The sequence below is a fragment of the Staurois parvus genome, unplaced genomic scaffold (genome assembly GCF_062004578.1).
Source record: "Staurois parvus isolate SC_StPar_1 unplaced genomic scaffold, SC_StPar_1.0 ptg000002l, whole genome shotgun sequence".
Lineage (NCBI taxonomy): Eukaryota > Metazoa > Chordata > Amphibia > Anura > Ranidae > Staurois > Staurois parvus.
Window position 1 is genome coordinate 1,092,195 of NW_028317798.1, and position 16,603 is coordinate 1,108,797.

The 16,603-nt window shown below is 39.5% G+C and overlaps 1 protein-coding gene across 1 annotated transcript in view; it reads left to right on the forward strand.

Annotated features, from left to right (window-relative positions):
* The window catches only part of LOC149474723 (steroidogenic factor 1-like), a 268,368-nt gene that overhangs the window by 144,152 nt on the left and 107,613 nt on the right, over positions 1–16,603 (forward strand). The window contains exon 5 of the mRNA XM_089668814.1: positions 14,535–14,654. Coding sequence (XP_089524940.1) covers positions 14,535–14,654 — 120 coding nt within the window. The remainder of the gene's footprint in view (positions 1–14,534; positions 14,655–16,603) is intronic.

Below are 16,603 nucleotides of genomic sequence, written 5' to 3' on the forward strand. Positions count from 1 at the left end.
AGTAAAAAGTGCTTTAATTCATATTTTCGCCAGTTAAACTTTAATTGCATTTTTTTTACAAATATGTATAGTGTAAGAGCAGTGTTCTGACAACAAAGGTAACATGAACACACACACATAACACAGAAATATTTTATTTATGCATCTTTTTACTGAACTCTCTTTTCATAGCTTGTTACCCAAGCTCCATAAACACTAGCTGTAGTTAGTAAGATCAGATCTGCCAGGAAGTAATAGGTAGCTACACCATATTCTAAGAACAGTTTATGCTTCAGTCAAATGTAGATATAATAATGCCTATGGTGACCCTGATCTGCTACATGAACAAGATCCATGTAGCATACAAATGTCATATATAAAGAAATATGAAGAAAATAGAGCATGCTGGGCCCTGTGCTGGGATTTGATAAAGTAAGTAGCTACTCAGTTGATTAGGCTTTTTGAATGGGTGAACGTAGCGGGCAGCTCCAGCAGAAGAATAACATGTTGACCTCAAACATATCCTGACTCTAGGCTGTAGCTTGTTATTAGGCCACCATAGTTTGTTGATAACACCTGCCTGCTATCCTATACCCAGCTTTATTTGGCATCAGTCTCCTTCTGAACAATATTGGCCCTTGCAAGTTGCAAAATGAGTTCCTCCATATTGCATACACAAAATCTTCCCACTGCAAAGCAAATAGCTTACTTTTTCACTTTAAATGTATCTGACACAAAGTCCACAACAGACCACGAATGGTCTCATTAAGCATTGCTGCCCTTGGGATTTAAACGTATCTGAATTCTCCACCATATATGACAAATTAGCATCCAAGGTAGGGCATGAGGGCATGGCAGAAGGCAACTTTGCAGGAAAGCCACAAGTCTACACAATTCATTTTGTTTCAAGAGTTTTCTTGCCTGTTTTTATTGTTTGGCAGCAGGCAGTATTTAAGCAGGGATTGGTAACCCTTTTAGAGAACCCCTTCCACTGGGTGGGTACTGAGGTGGAACCTAGTTCTTTATAATCTGTGGTGAAAGGCTTTAGTGCAGACTTTTATAGGAAGAGGTAGTCTTCAGAACATCATCATGCAGGTTCTCATCTAAGTAGAGTATTTTTTTTTCCCAGAGTAAGCCTGATATAGACCCAGTCAAAGAACCTATCCTAGGGAACTTAAAATTGATGGAATTGGAAGAGCTGAGTGGCATCCTTGTGTTTTAAATTAAGTCAGATTTTTACAGTAATCCTGAGGTTGGTGGAAAGAGAAAGAATCTTAGTTATGTGTTGGGAAGAACTGTGCACTCTCTTCCTTTTTTCAGTCAAACTTTAAGAAGGTTGATTGCGTGGACAATTCTTAATTTCTTAAGGTTGGTCTCAGGCCAGGAGCATGTGCATAATCAAGATGGTGGAGTTCCTCCAATCTATAGGTGCATGGTACCCCATCTCGTTCCAGTTGCAGGAGGATGATGGGAGGTGTCTTTGGCCAGCATGACCGTTGCTGATGACTAATCAGGGCTCTGCTTACTTGGATGCCCAACAGGTTTAGGCTGATTTCTGCCTTGTACATGTATGGATAGTCAACACACTATGTGACACACTGTGGGAGACTTACTGAAACTGGAGCACTCAGAATCTAGTGCAGCTGTACATGGTAGCCAGTCAGCTTAGAAAAACACACAGCAGGAAATGAGTACCATTAAGCTCATCCAAAAATAGTATATTTATTATTAATTGTATCAAAAATAATTGTCTCCATATAAACATGACTTTGTTTTTATGTGGGTACTTATGGACCACATCAATACAGCCACCCAGTGCAAACACTAAGTTTAAACCGTTGATGGCAATATACAGTAGGCTTTGCCTTGGTTGGTAGGTGAGCGATTTTGTGCAATTTTAATCTGGTAGCTACAGTGTATTGGGGTAGCTTATGTATTATAGAAAGATACAATGAGGCTGATTTACTAAAAATTGAGAGTGCAAAATTTGGTGCAGCTGTGCATGGTAGCCAATCAGCTTCTAACTTCAGCTTGTTCATTTAAGCTTTGGCAATAAAACCTGGAAGCTGATTGGTTTCTATGCAGAGCTACACCAGATTTTGCACTCTCAAGTTTTAGTAAATAAACCCCTATTGTTTAACTTGGATTCTGGAAATGTAACATGTATAATCAAACATAAGTCAGTTCATTGGGACCCCTGTCTTTTCTGTTCATAAGATATATGTCTATTGAAATTAACTTTTATATAGATGAATTGAACAATTAAAAAATTCAGGCCACTGGACAATGACTCCAGATTGCATAATTGAGAACAATATGATGAATACAAATGTAAGTGCAGTTTATAAGAATGGTTTCTTTAGGTCTTGGCTAAGTGTGATGTGTATATTTTTGTATCTGCAATATATTTTATTGAAATAGTTCCATAGCATTTTCCCTTTTCTTTTTTGATAGTTGTATTTTATATAAAACACCTGATAGAGTATGACTAATTTTTTAAATATTTTTGATTTAGGTATTTTAACTTTCTTAAATCCATAAAGAATGGATTTAAAGAATTTATCCTCCATTCTGTACTTCATTGCTGGTAATAAAAGCACCCAAGTTAAGGAATGCTTGATGTTAGAGGACCCACAGCAGAGGGCTGTCATGGCTGTCATTAGAGGGATACTATTATTAGTATACAGGATTTATATAGCGCCAAAAGTTTGCACAGCGCTTTACAGAATGAATATGAATGTTTGTGAATTATTAAATATAAAGTAATAGGAAATATTATACTTGTAAATAAAGGTCATCAGGGGACAGGTCAAAACTGATTAAAATAATCAACATTTTATTAATGTTTCATGACTGAGAGTGATATATGATAGTCCTTGGATGTTATATTATCACTGTAAATACAGAGTCTATGTTTTAGACTGTTTTCATATAAAAAAAAAAACTATCATTAGTTATTGATTAACTCATGTCAGGTGCTTGAGAACGTCTTTTATAAGGGTAGGCATTCACAAATATACATTGAAACAGATGGTATCCCTGAAAAATCAAATATATCTCCATCCAAATATAAAACCAAATATAAACTAAATATAACTCCAGGAATGATATCTTTTTGTTTCCAGCAGACTAACATACATCAGCTCACAGGTTCATTTAAATGCAGTCACATTTTAAAAAGACATGGCATTTTTATGGAATAAATAATTCTCTAATATAAAAGAACCTGACCTAACGGATGAAATGGAAAATAACAAAGATAATATGATACATACCACAGACAGTTAATACTTTCCTGTCAAAAGTTAACATTCATTCCTTAAACATTTGGTTATGCTTATGTCAACATAAAAATACAAAACATAAATTTACTGTATATCATAAAAATAATTATTGCCTATTAATCTATGTTCTACGTTCTTACAGGGCAATGGGCTCCATTCACTAAAGCAAATCACACACGGTATTTAGGTGATCTGACAATTTTTTTTTCAAACATCTCATGCAATGCTGAAAATGCCAGTTCACTATTTACCCCGAAAAGCAAAAATGCTCACTAAATACTGCATAAAAAAGGGGTTAAAGCAAATTCCAAAGCCAATGCCAGGCATGCAATAGTTATAGAATCTGTTTTTTTTTTAGCCGGTTGGAGCAGGCGGCTGAGGTAGTTTTTAGCTGAAGTAATTTTCATCCAGTATAATGCGCTGTTATCTGACTGCTACTACTACATGGCTTATTTGTCTTAGGATGTATCTGCCTAAAACTTTTTTTGGCAGTCCAAATAAGAATGTTCTCAAATCTAGAAAATGTCTACATCATGTATCTCTTGTAAAATGTTTCTCTTTGTCAGCCCAATAGCAAGTTGGAATAGAGAAACAAAACATATCGTACATACTTTTTTATTTGTACATATTTGTGTACCTTTCAGAATACCTGAAGAGTTTTGGGGGGTTTAATCCCCAAAATAATATAGGTTCTTCTTCTTTCCAAATTTTCCAAAATGATATGAGTTCCCCAATGTCTTCTTCCTAAGAGAAAATACACGAGAGGCTGCCCTTCAGCCCATATTGGGTAAAATTGTTTATAGAGCAGAGAAATTAGGACTTTGGAACAGAATCTTCTGTTCCAAAAATGTGAGGGTCTATTTCCTATGTTACCCATGTACTGTACTTCCAGGATATAATGAGGCATTTGAATATATATGCATTTACAGTAATTCTGAGCCTGATAACCCATAACTGGTATCTGTTATCTTCAATGGTAATCTGTAATGTAAAATACAGTTCTATCACTTCATACAGATGTGGGCATTGTGAGAGAGCATCTTTTATTTGAACCCTTGGTGATGTAAGATCCCTAAAAATGGCTATAGATGGAAACTGAGATTTGGTTCTAAAGGGACATTTTAGCATTGAAATGGAATTGGTAAGGATAGAGATATGTAGGTAACAAATTCATTTTTTTAAGTATAAAATACAAAATCATGAAATGGCAAATAAAGCCCAGTTCCAGATCCATATGAAAAGTGTTTAATAGTGGGAGATAATTTGTTCTATCTTGCCATCACATACATTGGGGTAACTGAACCCTCTAATAATTCAGGAAGAGCTATTTTCTTTTATTGAAGGGGCTGGAAGACGTTTTAGGAAAAGGGGCCAGTTAAATCCTTACAGTCTTATAGAAAGTATCTCTAAAGATGTCCAGGCTCAGAATTTTGTTTGGCTTGGAAATGTTTTATGGATGAAGGGTAATCCTGGATATAAGTCTCTACCCACTGCATAACGGCTCTGCAATAAATAGAACTGATTTATAAAATACCCTTAGGTAAATAAATAATATGTCCTATATGTGATCATAAACATGAAATATTGTTTTGATTTTTAATATTCCTCAGTTTCTTGGACAGCAGGGTGCCTGGTTTGTTACCATGCTGATAAAAGAAACAGCCAACGTTTTGGAGAGCCTATGATATGTTAATTTAATTTAATCATTTAGACTGTCCCTGGTGATCAGGAATAAGTGAACCTAACAAAGTTCAGTTCCATGACCCTAGCAGTAAGTCCACAAACCCCAAACACATTCCTGAACCCCACAGAGATCTATGAAAGCAGTGGAAGATCTAGAGTTGACTTTAAAATAGGTGCCTAGCCAAAGTTTATATTTTTTTAAGAAAATGTAGGTTTGGGATCTCTGTCATTTGGCCACATTTGGAAATTGCCCCTCCACTTTCTGTTCTGGACAATAAGTAAAGGAAATTTTTCAAATGGGTACAATGCAATTAAATAACTTTTTTTTCATAAAAATGAGGAAGGTTACTGTCTTTTTGTTTAACTTTTACTATCTTCTTTGGAGAGATTTCCCTTCTCTTCCATTCATTGATCCAGGCTGCACAAAATAGCACATTTTCACACTCCATGTTGATGTTGAAGATTGGCTGACTCCCCCCTGCATCTTCTCATGGCATCTTCTCTGGCCAAAAAGAAGGTCCATATATGGTGGGGTGGCCATTGATTTATCATCATTAACTTCAGCCTCCTGTGCCCTGACACACAGTAATTCTCTATTTTGTCTAATTCTTCATTATCTGCCTCCACGCACTAAGAAGCTGATAGCACCAAGGCTAATAACAATAAAAATAGCAATTTACCGTGATGCTCTTTGAAAATATCTTTCCCTATCATATTTATATTAGAAAATTAGAAAATTAAATTTGGTCATGTTAAACAGGGTATGATGTTTTTGAGGTCTCTTCAGAAATCATTTCAACGCTTTTCTCAATACAACCCATTGTAAACCTCTATCAGTCCATAGTTTGAAAGTTTGCATATTTCAATAGGTTTTAATTCCCCCATCTAGAATTATGAAAATAGAAGATTTTGGAATATCCATATTGCATCTATAAAATTAAACTCTTGTTTTTCAATGCTAGCATGTAGTAGTTAAAATTGTGACTATCCAATGTCTACAGAGCACCCATAGGAACTAGCAAAAGTGAAAGTACTTGAAGAATTACAATCATCAGCATGTGTCCATATTCCTAGCATCCTAATATTACCATAAAGTACACTCCAGTTATAGCCTTTATTTTATTTTTTACATGATTCCAGTCTGCTATTGTTTTTAGAATGTATAAAAATTGGATCTATCACTCCATAATGTTAGGAAAAGGGACATTAACTTCTACTTTCCAATTTTTTTACATTTCTGTATACAACACAGACTGAGATAAAGTGGCTACTGGTAATATTAAGGATCAAAATAGTTTACTGTGGTTTCTCTGACTTACTTATTCTAACCATGTTAATGTTAATAAATGTAAAGTTATGCACTTGGGGCTGAAATCATGCATACATCATACATTCTAGGCAGAGGACAGCTGGAGGATTCAATGGATGAGAAGGACTTGGGTGTTCTGGTAGATCATGGACTTGACAATAGCAAGCTATGCCATTCTGCAATATCTAAAATATTTTCTTGTATTAAATGAGGTGAGGGAGAGGTATGATTTTTCCCCTGTACAAATCATTAGTAAAATCTTGTCTGGAATATGCAGTTCAGTTTTGAGTACCAGTTCACAAAACAGATATCCGAGAACTGGAGACAGTGCAGAAAAGTTTTTCAGTGCAGAAAAGTGCAACCAATCTAATAGGAGGCATAGAGGAGCTCATCCTACCTTCAGGAAAGGTTATCTAAACTGAATTTAGTGTCTCTTAAGACTAGGCAATTAAGAGGAGATGTGATCACCATGTATAAATACACAAGCTATCCATTTAGTGAACTTGGTGTTTAATTAATAATTCTAAGGTCATTACAGAGGACAAAGAGGCAATCTTTGTATCTGGAGGAAAATAACTTCCACATATGGAAAGGCTTATTCACAGTAAGAGTGGTGAAAATGTGGGATAGACTTTTTTTTCTATGCATTCCAAAATTCATAAAACAGAACTAACATTTACAGGTAATAACACCAGGAGTTATTGATCTGGGGAATATCCAGTTGTCTACTTGGGGATCAAGAAGGAACTTTTTTTCCCTCCTGGAGCAAAATTGGATAATGCTTTGTTTTTTTTTCCTTCCTCTGGATCAACTGTAGGTATGAATATATGGAGGTTTTCTATTTTTTCTTCTATTGGTTGAATTAGATGGATTTGTGTATTATTATTTTTTTTCAAGTAACTATGTAACCCAGGGGAATACCTACAGGGGTCGCACGGGTGAAAATTGTGACCTGGCCCCAAGATCCAGGGGGCCCATGTGGCTCCCCTGTACACCTGGATAGGAGGGGCTGGAGGGTGGCATATAGGGGAACTTATCTCAATTTTCTTCCTGCAGCCACTGAAAGTCCACTTCTTCTCCTTTCCCTCTCGCAGGTAATAAGCCACAGCAGGAGGAAAATAAAGGGAATTGGTTCCTCTATATTCCATTCCTGTTGCCCCTCCTTTTCAGGTCCTACTGCTCCCTGGCTCCTGTGTACTCCCCTGACCTCTCTTGACCCCCCCTACAGTGCTGCTTGGTTCCCCCCTTTACTCTCCCTCCAGCTGCTGTGGGAGATGTGTTAAGATTGAGAACAGAGAAGGGGCTAGTAAATATGTCATTTATTCATTTTCTGAATGGACACAGTAAGTGATCGGTACTGATCACTGACTCTATTCATTCATAACAGAATCATAGTAAACTGTATTTACTATGCTTCAGTTTGAATGAATGGGAAGCTTTGTACAGAACTATTCCTGTCCATTTACTCTGTGCTTTTGAGGCTGCAGAGATGGAGATTGTGGGCAGTGTCCTCAATCTCCTTTCTCTGCTCAAAGAAAGAACATCCGGGGTCTGTTTAGACCCCTGATATCTCACCAAAGCCCCGTCAAAGGGAAAAGTGAAAGGGTCCTGTGACAAGAGCAAAGGACTCCAGGATCAGTGGGAAGGACCCTGGCGGGGGTCGGGGGGGGGCCTTCATGGTTTCTTGCACCAGGACCCTGAAGGTTCTAGTTACGCCTCTGATGTAACCCCTTCGATTCTACAGAGAAATTACATTTTGCATATGACTGTGCTATACTGCATGGGATTGTTTTAGTCACCATTCAGGAATGAACAATTTGTTGTACCCCTAAAACAAAGTTTTAGGTGGGGAGTTTCAGGACAACACATGTGACAAACATCACTTTCCATATGCATTGAAAACTTTGAATTTCATTTAATAGGGCAAACGTCTTGAAGGAAATAACTTATTCTTAATAATAAATAGATTAGTACTGTCCACTTAAATATATATTTATTGGAAACCTTGTGGCAAAGTACAGGATTCTACTCACATAGAGACAATGTTTATTGTTCTGCTTTTATGTACAGACAAATTGTCACTTCGTTCATTATTTCTATTCTTGGTTCACAAGGTTAACAACTTAGAAAATTCAAAGAAACAGATACAGCTGTAAGGAAACTTGGTTAAATAGCTGGATTGTAGAGATGGTTTATTATGACAAAGAGAGCCAAGGATGACACTGAGAATTCAGTCATTATCTTTCTGCTTTTGGTGTTTAATATATTACATATTAATAGAAATACTTGTAGTGCAAGGACCTCTGATTTTGTTCCAGGTTCTTTCCCACAAGTGTAGCTGCAGCCAGGCAAACAGCAAGATTCACTCTTCTGGCTCCATAAACAGTCCAGTTGCCTTTTCTAACATTTATTACAGACTAACTTGGATGGGGCTTAGGGAAGCAGTGAGATACTCCAACCATGGAAGAGAAGTGAAAGGACACTCTTCTCTTGGCAGCTATGTCCTAGGACAGTGCATTCAGCAATGGGACAAAGAGTGGGATACCATAAGTAGTGTTCCAGGCCAGGCAGGCCATAGTATTAGTGCACCCGGGGCTTACAGCAGCAACAGTCACTAGGATCCTTCATTCAGGTCTGTACTCAGCAGGGGCGGACTGACAACTCATGGGGCCCCGGGGAATAGGGGATCATGGGGCCCTTGTGTCTTTGCCCAAACTCAAAAAATCCTATGAAAGGTACCAGGGGGCATCTCATGGGGCCCCCTACTGACCCCAGGCCCTTGGCAGTGCCCGAGTTTCCAAATGGTCAGTCCGCCCCTGGTACTCAGTGTCCCTGGATACTCCCTCCAGACTCAGGCAGACCGTCTCCTCAGTGAATCTTGCAGACCAGATCCCAGGTGAAACTCCTCGTTTAGGTTAAAAGAGTTTGTAGCAGAATAGCCCCCCTTCCAGCTGTGCACAGCTGGGACCTTGTTGATCAGCCCTTCTGGCTGGGGACCTCTCCTGATGGGAAAAGAACTTCACTCTCATGCTCCAAACTATTTATGCACTTTCCCAGCCACCATCTGAGCACACGCAATCAGGGATTTGCTAGAGCTACATAAATATTCAGGCTGCTTATTTGACTCTCCCACTCACTACTTTCTGGAAACCCCCAGAAGACAAGTGGAAGCAATCAAGCCTGCAGAGCCCAGAGTAGCCCAAAGCAATCACAATCTGCTCTACTGATTACAGAAAAGTTACAAGAACTAAATTAACCTAATAAGCAATCTTTCTGAGAGGTTGCTACATCCTTTTGCTGTTTGCCTGACCCACCAGCTTTAGTTCTTTGTGAGAACAAATATGTAGCCAGTTGGAAGGCCTTATCACATACTACTTTGTAATAGTGACACAACGTATTGAAACAGGAGCCATCAACACAAGATCCAGGCATAAATATATAGAAATTGCGCACAAGGAGACCAATGACCAATACCCAGCCTATACACTCATAAACACAGTAATATATTAAGTGTCCTTAATAGTCCAAAACGTCTGTACATGATGATATTAGTTTACACCAGCAGCAGCTATCTGCAGAATTGGGCCAGCTCCGTGTGGGTAAGATAATGGAGAGAGGGGGAGGTGCCAGCTAAGTGCAGTATTAAGTTAAAAACAATTATTTGCACCAAATAAAACACTCACAAGATAAATTAAATAGAATGCTCATCAAAGAATGGGTTCACCGCTTACTCTGATCCTGCAGGATCCGCTGCCGTGATCCAGGCTTGGAGATGGAACAGATGGGGCTAGGATGCCCTGTGTACATCAGTAAGTGCACCGAAACCAGTGTGGATGTAACATCACCAGAAGGAGGAAAAAACAGGAACCATAGATAGACTACGCGCTCAGAGGCCTGTAGAAGGAGCAAGAAGCTCCGAGCACGTAGCCTATCTATGGTTCCTGTTTTCTCCTCCTTCTGGTGATGTTATACCCACTCTGGTTCCGGTGCACTTCCTGATGTACACAGGGAGTCCTGGCCCCAACTGTTCCATCTCCAAGCATGGATTACGGCAGCGGATCCTGCAGGATCGAAGTGAGCGGTGAGCCCATGCTTTGATGAGCATTCTACAGTTGTGTCCAAAATTATTCAACCCCCACTGAAATTGAGTGTTTTGGCCAGTTTGACATTGCTTTTGATCATTCAGTCATCTTGCTTACATTTACATTAAAGAGGCACTTGTAGGTCAGACAAATATAACATAACAGTTATAATGAAATAACCACAAATGTCTTTTCTGTGCTCACAGCATTATCAGTTTTATTCAACCCCCAAGTGACATTCAATCTTAGTACTTAGTACAGCATCCTTTTACAGTTATAACAGCTTTTAAACGTGAAGCATAGCTTGACACAAGTGTCTTGCAGCGATCTACGGGTATCTTCGCCCATTCTTCATGGGCAAAGGCCTCCAGTTCAGTCACATTCTTAGGCTTGCGCACTGCAACTGCTTTCTTTAAGTCCCACCAGAGGTTCTCAATCGGATTTAAGTCTGGTGACTGCGATGGCCACTCCAAAATGTTCCAGCCTTTCCTCTGCAACCATGCTCTAGTGGACTTGGAGGTATGCTTGGGATCATTGTCCTGTTGAAAGGTCCAACGTCTCCCAAGCCTCAGGTGTGTGACGGACTGCATCACGTTTCCATCCAATATCTCCTGGTACTGAAGAGAATTCATGGTACCTTGCACACGCTGAAGCTTCCCTGTACCTGCAGAAGCAAAACAGCCCCAAAGCATGATTGACCCTCCACCATGCTTCACAGTAGGCAAGGTGTTCTTTTCATCATAGGCCTTGTTCTTCCTCCTCCAAACATAGCGTTGATCCATGGGCCCAAACAGTTCTAATTTTGTTTCATCAGTCCACAGAACACTATCCCACAACTTTTGTGGTTTGTCCACATGGCTTTTGGCATACTGCAGTCGACTCTTCTTATTCTTTGGAGACAGCAAGGGGGTACGCCTGGGAGTTCTGGCACGGAGGCCTTCATTACGCAGTGTGCGTCTTATTGTCTGGGCTGAAACTTCTGTACCCACATCTGACAAATCTTTTCTCAGTTCCTCAGCAGTCACACGGGGACTTCTCTCCACTCTACGCTTCAGGTAGCGCACAGCAGTCGAAGTCAGCATCTTCTTTCTGCCACGACCAGGTAGCGTTTCAACAGTGCCCTTTGCCTTGAATTTGCGAATGATGCTTCCTAAGGTGTCTCTTGGTATGTTTAACATCTTTGCAATCTTCTTATAGCCATTGCCCTTCCTGTGAAGAGAAATCACCTCTTCTCTTGTCTTCCTGGACCATTCTCTTGCCTTCACCATGTTTGTAACCACACCAGTAAATGTCTAGAAGGAGCTGAGTATCACAGTCATTTTAAAGCTGCCTAATTGGTGCTTATTATGCTTGATTGCTGCTCGGTGACATCCACAGGTGTTTTCAATACCTGATGGAAAGCACCTGTATGAACCTCTGTTCTTCAGAGTGGTAGTCTTTAAGGGGTTGAATAATTGTGGCAATGAAGAAACCACATAAGAACCATTTACTACTGTATTACATAAACAATTGATGTCATTTTAGTTGCATTTGGGTAGTTACAACGTCCTTGTAGGATTTGATTCTGAATACAATTCCAAATGTACACTATAGTCCCTAAACCCCTTTACAGCATTGGGGGTTGAATAATTTTGGACACAACTGTATTTCATTTATCGTGTTTTACTTGGTACAAATAAATGTTTTTTTATTTAATACTGCACTTAGCTGGCACCTTAACCTCTCTCCTTAACGAGATCTAGGCAACTAGCATTTGTTGAAGGAGAAATTAGCAATGGCACCCTCCATGTATCTTATTGCTTTTAAAACCCAATTGTACATTTTAATGTTTTTAAAAGGCTGCATAAAAACATTTTTTTCCGGTACTAGTACTCCAAACTTCAAACGAAACCACACTAGCATATTTGATCTTGACAAACATGCTCCTGGCACATTGTTCAACAATGCTGTTCAGGGAGCATGAGGACTATGGATTGGATCTTAGTGGTCTCTCACCCCCTTGTCATAATTAATGTGCTCCAGACTGATGGTCTTACGCAGAGTAGTCTTATTTTCCAGCATGCTGCCAGGGAAGGGCTGCTAGCCATTACCTTGGAGCACTATTTGTGTTCTGCCACATAGGCATTGAATATAGGCAGTTGGGTCAGGTTTTTACAGCTTCCTGACCCTCTTTTAAAGCAACTTAAAACTGCTAATATAGGGAGCAGATGGAGGACTACACCCATTGTGTTACAGTGAGGCAAGAATAATGCTGCCTGCAGAGTTCAGCAGGCATTGAAGCTTTGCTACCGCCACCATTCACTTCCAAATGCACCACAAGCGCATTGTAAATGCACTGTAAATGTGTAAAAAGAGCACATCTCCCAGGGCGTTTGAGGAGTGTCATCTAATTTAACTTGAATGCCTGTGAAACACATCCAAAATGCTCAAGTATTCTTCGTTTGCATGGGTGATTAGCCATTTCACAGCTGTCAATGGATAGCTGTGACCACTGAGCCCATAAACTGCAATGACAGGATGTCAGCAGCCACAGGTATTTGTGGTGGTGTTTGCATAACCAATGATTACCTGTGATGATTGTGGCTTGACTCATACAAAATGTGAATGCAATCTAAAGCAGTAGGTGCATTAATGGGTGAAAAATGCTGCTTTAGAGTTTAACGTCCTTCCTAAAAGGAAAAAAAAAAAACTATAGAAACGTTAAACTGTACCAATAACACTGCACTTTACAGTTATTGTTAAACCCTTACATATACCCACTAAAATGGCTAGCCTCAGGTGATACGCAGAAATGAAACATATCCTCCTTCATAAGTTGTACCTGTTTATCTGTGGCCCTCTCTTCTCTACAGTCTTCTAAAACACACACATTAAAGGCTATTTCTCAGATCCAGCAGGAAGGGACAGGAATATCACATCACACACTGCACAGCATAGAGAAAGGAGCTGAGTGTAATCTGAGACTTGAGTGGAGGGAACGGAAACAACCTACTCTATACAGTGTCATAGGAAAACATGCACAGCTGAGACTGTCAATCAACTTCTGTGTGCTGGAGGGGAGCAGGGCAGTCTTTCAAGATTCTGTGGGGTTGGGATAACATGTCAGAAGTGACTAATGCAGATTGCAGAGGGAAGAGAAAGGAGACCGAAACCACACTTGTGCATTGGATTACGGCTGGTACACACTATATGTGTATATACATGTGTATATAGAGCAAAAAGAACAATTTACTATCCTTCAGGCTTTAAGGGGCCATACTGTGTAAAATGGGAGCACACAATGGCCCATTGTTGGTTTTAGTGGAAAAAAATTTGCACCATTGTTGGTGTCAGTGGGAGAAATGGTGTCCTACCATTGGTGTCAGTGTAAAGAATGGCATCCCATCATTGGTGTCAATCAGAGTAGTTGTTCCTCAAGGGCTGGATAGTGAAGGCCCACATCCGACCCTTGGGCCTCAGTTTGGAAACCACTGCATTTTTTATTTCAGAGGTTTACATTCACTTAATATGTTTCTTAAAATCTACCCGTTTCATGGTTAGCAAATGTTATTAGTACCCGATAGTCTTCAACTAGTGTTTACAAGCTAAAATAAAATATGTGCACAACACTTAAAGTAGAACTAAGAATAAAATAAAAAAAATCACATACTGTATATTTTATAGACTGATACTGCAATTACACAGAACCCCTTAACATTAGTTCATTATTCATTTATACTGCCCATTGGCCAATCTAGGGGTTAAAAAAGCTAAGGAGAAGATGACAGCGGCTGGCGAGGGATGTAGCCACCGCATCGCTTGAAAGTGGAGGTGAGTATATTGGGGAGTTAATTCTGCTTTAACAGGTTTACAATACTGTTACTTTTGTAGTGAAATAAATGTGTCATTCTATATACAGAATAGATTTAGATGAATTCTAGCTAATATTTCCTAAGCAGTTCCAGCAACATATAAAGGTTTAAACCATCCAAATAAAAGGTGAAATCTGTGAGCACCCATATCAGTATAATAGTTTGTCCTAACCCCTGTAACTGTCATTTTTTCTGGACAGTCTGGTCTGGACAGTAAATGTGGAAAATAATAAAACTCAAGACAAGAAACACTATCATTACAAATATTAACCACATACAGAAGGCCTTTGAATTATATACATTTTTATGTAATATTCCACAATTTATACATGTCCATTTTTCTTAGGTGAGTGACCAGATGATTTTACTGCAGAATTGCTGGAGTGAGCTTCTGGTGTTTGACCACATCTACCGACAAATGCAGCACAGCAAGGAGAACAGTATTCTGCTAGTAACTGGACAGGAGGTAAGCAAGAAATACATATTATTATTTTCTGCTTGCTAGATAATAAAAGCTGTTGAAGCTTTACTGCATAACTGATTACGCAACATGAGTGAATTTCTGAATACTAGATAAAACACAGGCAGATTGCCTGTTTATAGCCAGCATATTATGATTTCACATGACATTCCCATTTCTAGTGCAGGTGATAAAATGCAAAAAGACATCTGTGTCTCTACTAAGAGTAGCAAACTATTTCTTGTACTCTATCATTTTGGCTGGATTTACTATGATGCAACTTTGCATATTCTATGGGGCTAAATTGCACTGTAAAATGCACCAAAGTAGTACAGGAGTCCGTGTTCATGACATCATCGTGTACTTAGATCCAGAAAGTACTCTATATGGTCCCCAGGTCTGATGTTTTTGAAAAGCGCTTTTATCCCTTTGATTCTGTAAGTGTATTACTTTTAAAACAAAGATTTTCTTTGGCGGTTTACACTATGTGGTTGCATTTGATGTTTTTACACATGTCCATGCTATCTGGTGCCAGTTTATGACCGCTACCAGTGCCATGAAATCTATGTGGGAGCGTTTGATCTGGTGAACAGAGATTGGTGGAAGTCCATCCAGATGGGTTTAGCCTGCTGGCCGACGGCTTTGGAATGCTGATTTGACTACATACCGATTGTACGTGGGTTCCCTCAGTCTGGTGAGCGTGCATGGTGTTCAGTGGTGATGGATCGTTGAGCAAGTTCATAGGTTGTAAATTGTCATTTCTAATATGCTAGAACCATCATGGTGACCCCTTTTGAACATTACAGCAGTGTTGATTCACTTTGGACTTTATTCACTTTTCACTCTCATCCCCTTCTTCTGCGGCCGCCATATTGCCCGCTCCGTGGAAGAAATCTGAGCTTCTTGGGATGCCCCCACAGACATCCCGGCAGTCCCTGAGGTGTTATAGGGGACCAGCCTGTGTGCACTAGTGAGGTGGTGCCGCTGTGTTGTCGCTGATCCCTGCTGGGGCTCCTGGGCTATGCAGCCATACTGTCTCGCGGCCAAGCTCCACCCCCACTTTTTCATTTTTCATTTCTTTTTTAAGTGTTGTGCTTTCTAAATGCAGAATACCTTCTACACTTTTTTACTTTCACTGTTTGTGTTTATATTACATGCACGCTGCACTATTTAGTGCAAAATTAGTATAGGAACCTTTCATTCTGTGCTGGGTTACATTGATAAGAATGAGCACCATTGAAAACAATGATATTTTCCTTGTCATGAGATTCTGTGTGACTCAAGTCGCATCAGAAGTTGCATTAGTGTGAATCAGGACTTATTTAAAGAATTGTTCTAGTCTGTGCTACCTAGAGTAACCAATCACATGCTTTCTTTTCTTCAGCCAATGCAGTTTAGGAGAGTGAGAGGAAAAATATATTTTCTTTTTGTGGGCAAAGCATACTGTCCGAAATACCATTTACTCTGACACGTTAAGAAAAGATGACTATGATAATAGTAATCTCTGTGACCATATTCCCCTTAGAGGCTTAAACAAAGGTTTAAGTGGGAATGTAAAATGCTTTTGCTTTATTTTCTGAATGTTTTTAAGCTAGGTGAATGAAAAATTGGCATTGCTTTAAATATTTAAAATACATATGTGTTCTGTATTCCTCACCACTGCACTCTGTGCCTTGCATGATTCTGAATTCTGCACTCCGTACATTATGTACTCCTGAGTGTGGTTGCACTCAAAGGGCCAGTTGTATCTGTAAGACTAGATGTCCAGAGCACCTCACCCACCCTTACATCAGATGTCAAGAATCCCACACCCTCCCTAACATCACTGTGCTCCCCCTTTGGGGGCAGAGCTGGAAAGCAGAAAGTGCAGAGTCTGGAAGAGGACCATAGGAAGAGTCATCTACCAGAGTCGGATGAATGCTGAGACCAGGGGAAGAAGAGATGAGGTGGTGCTG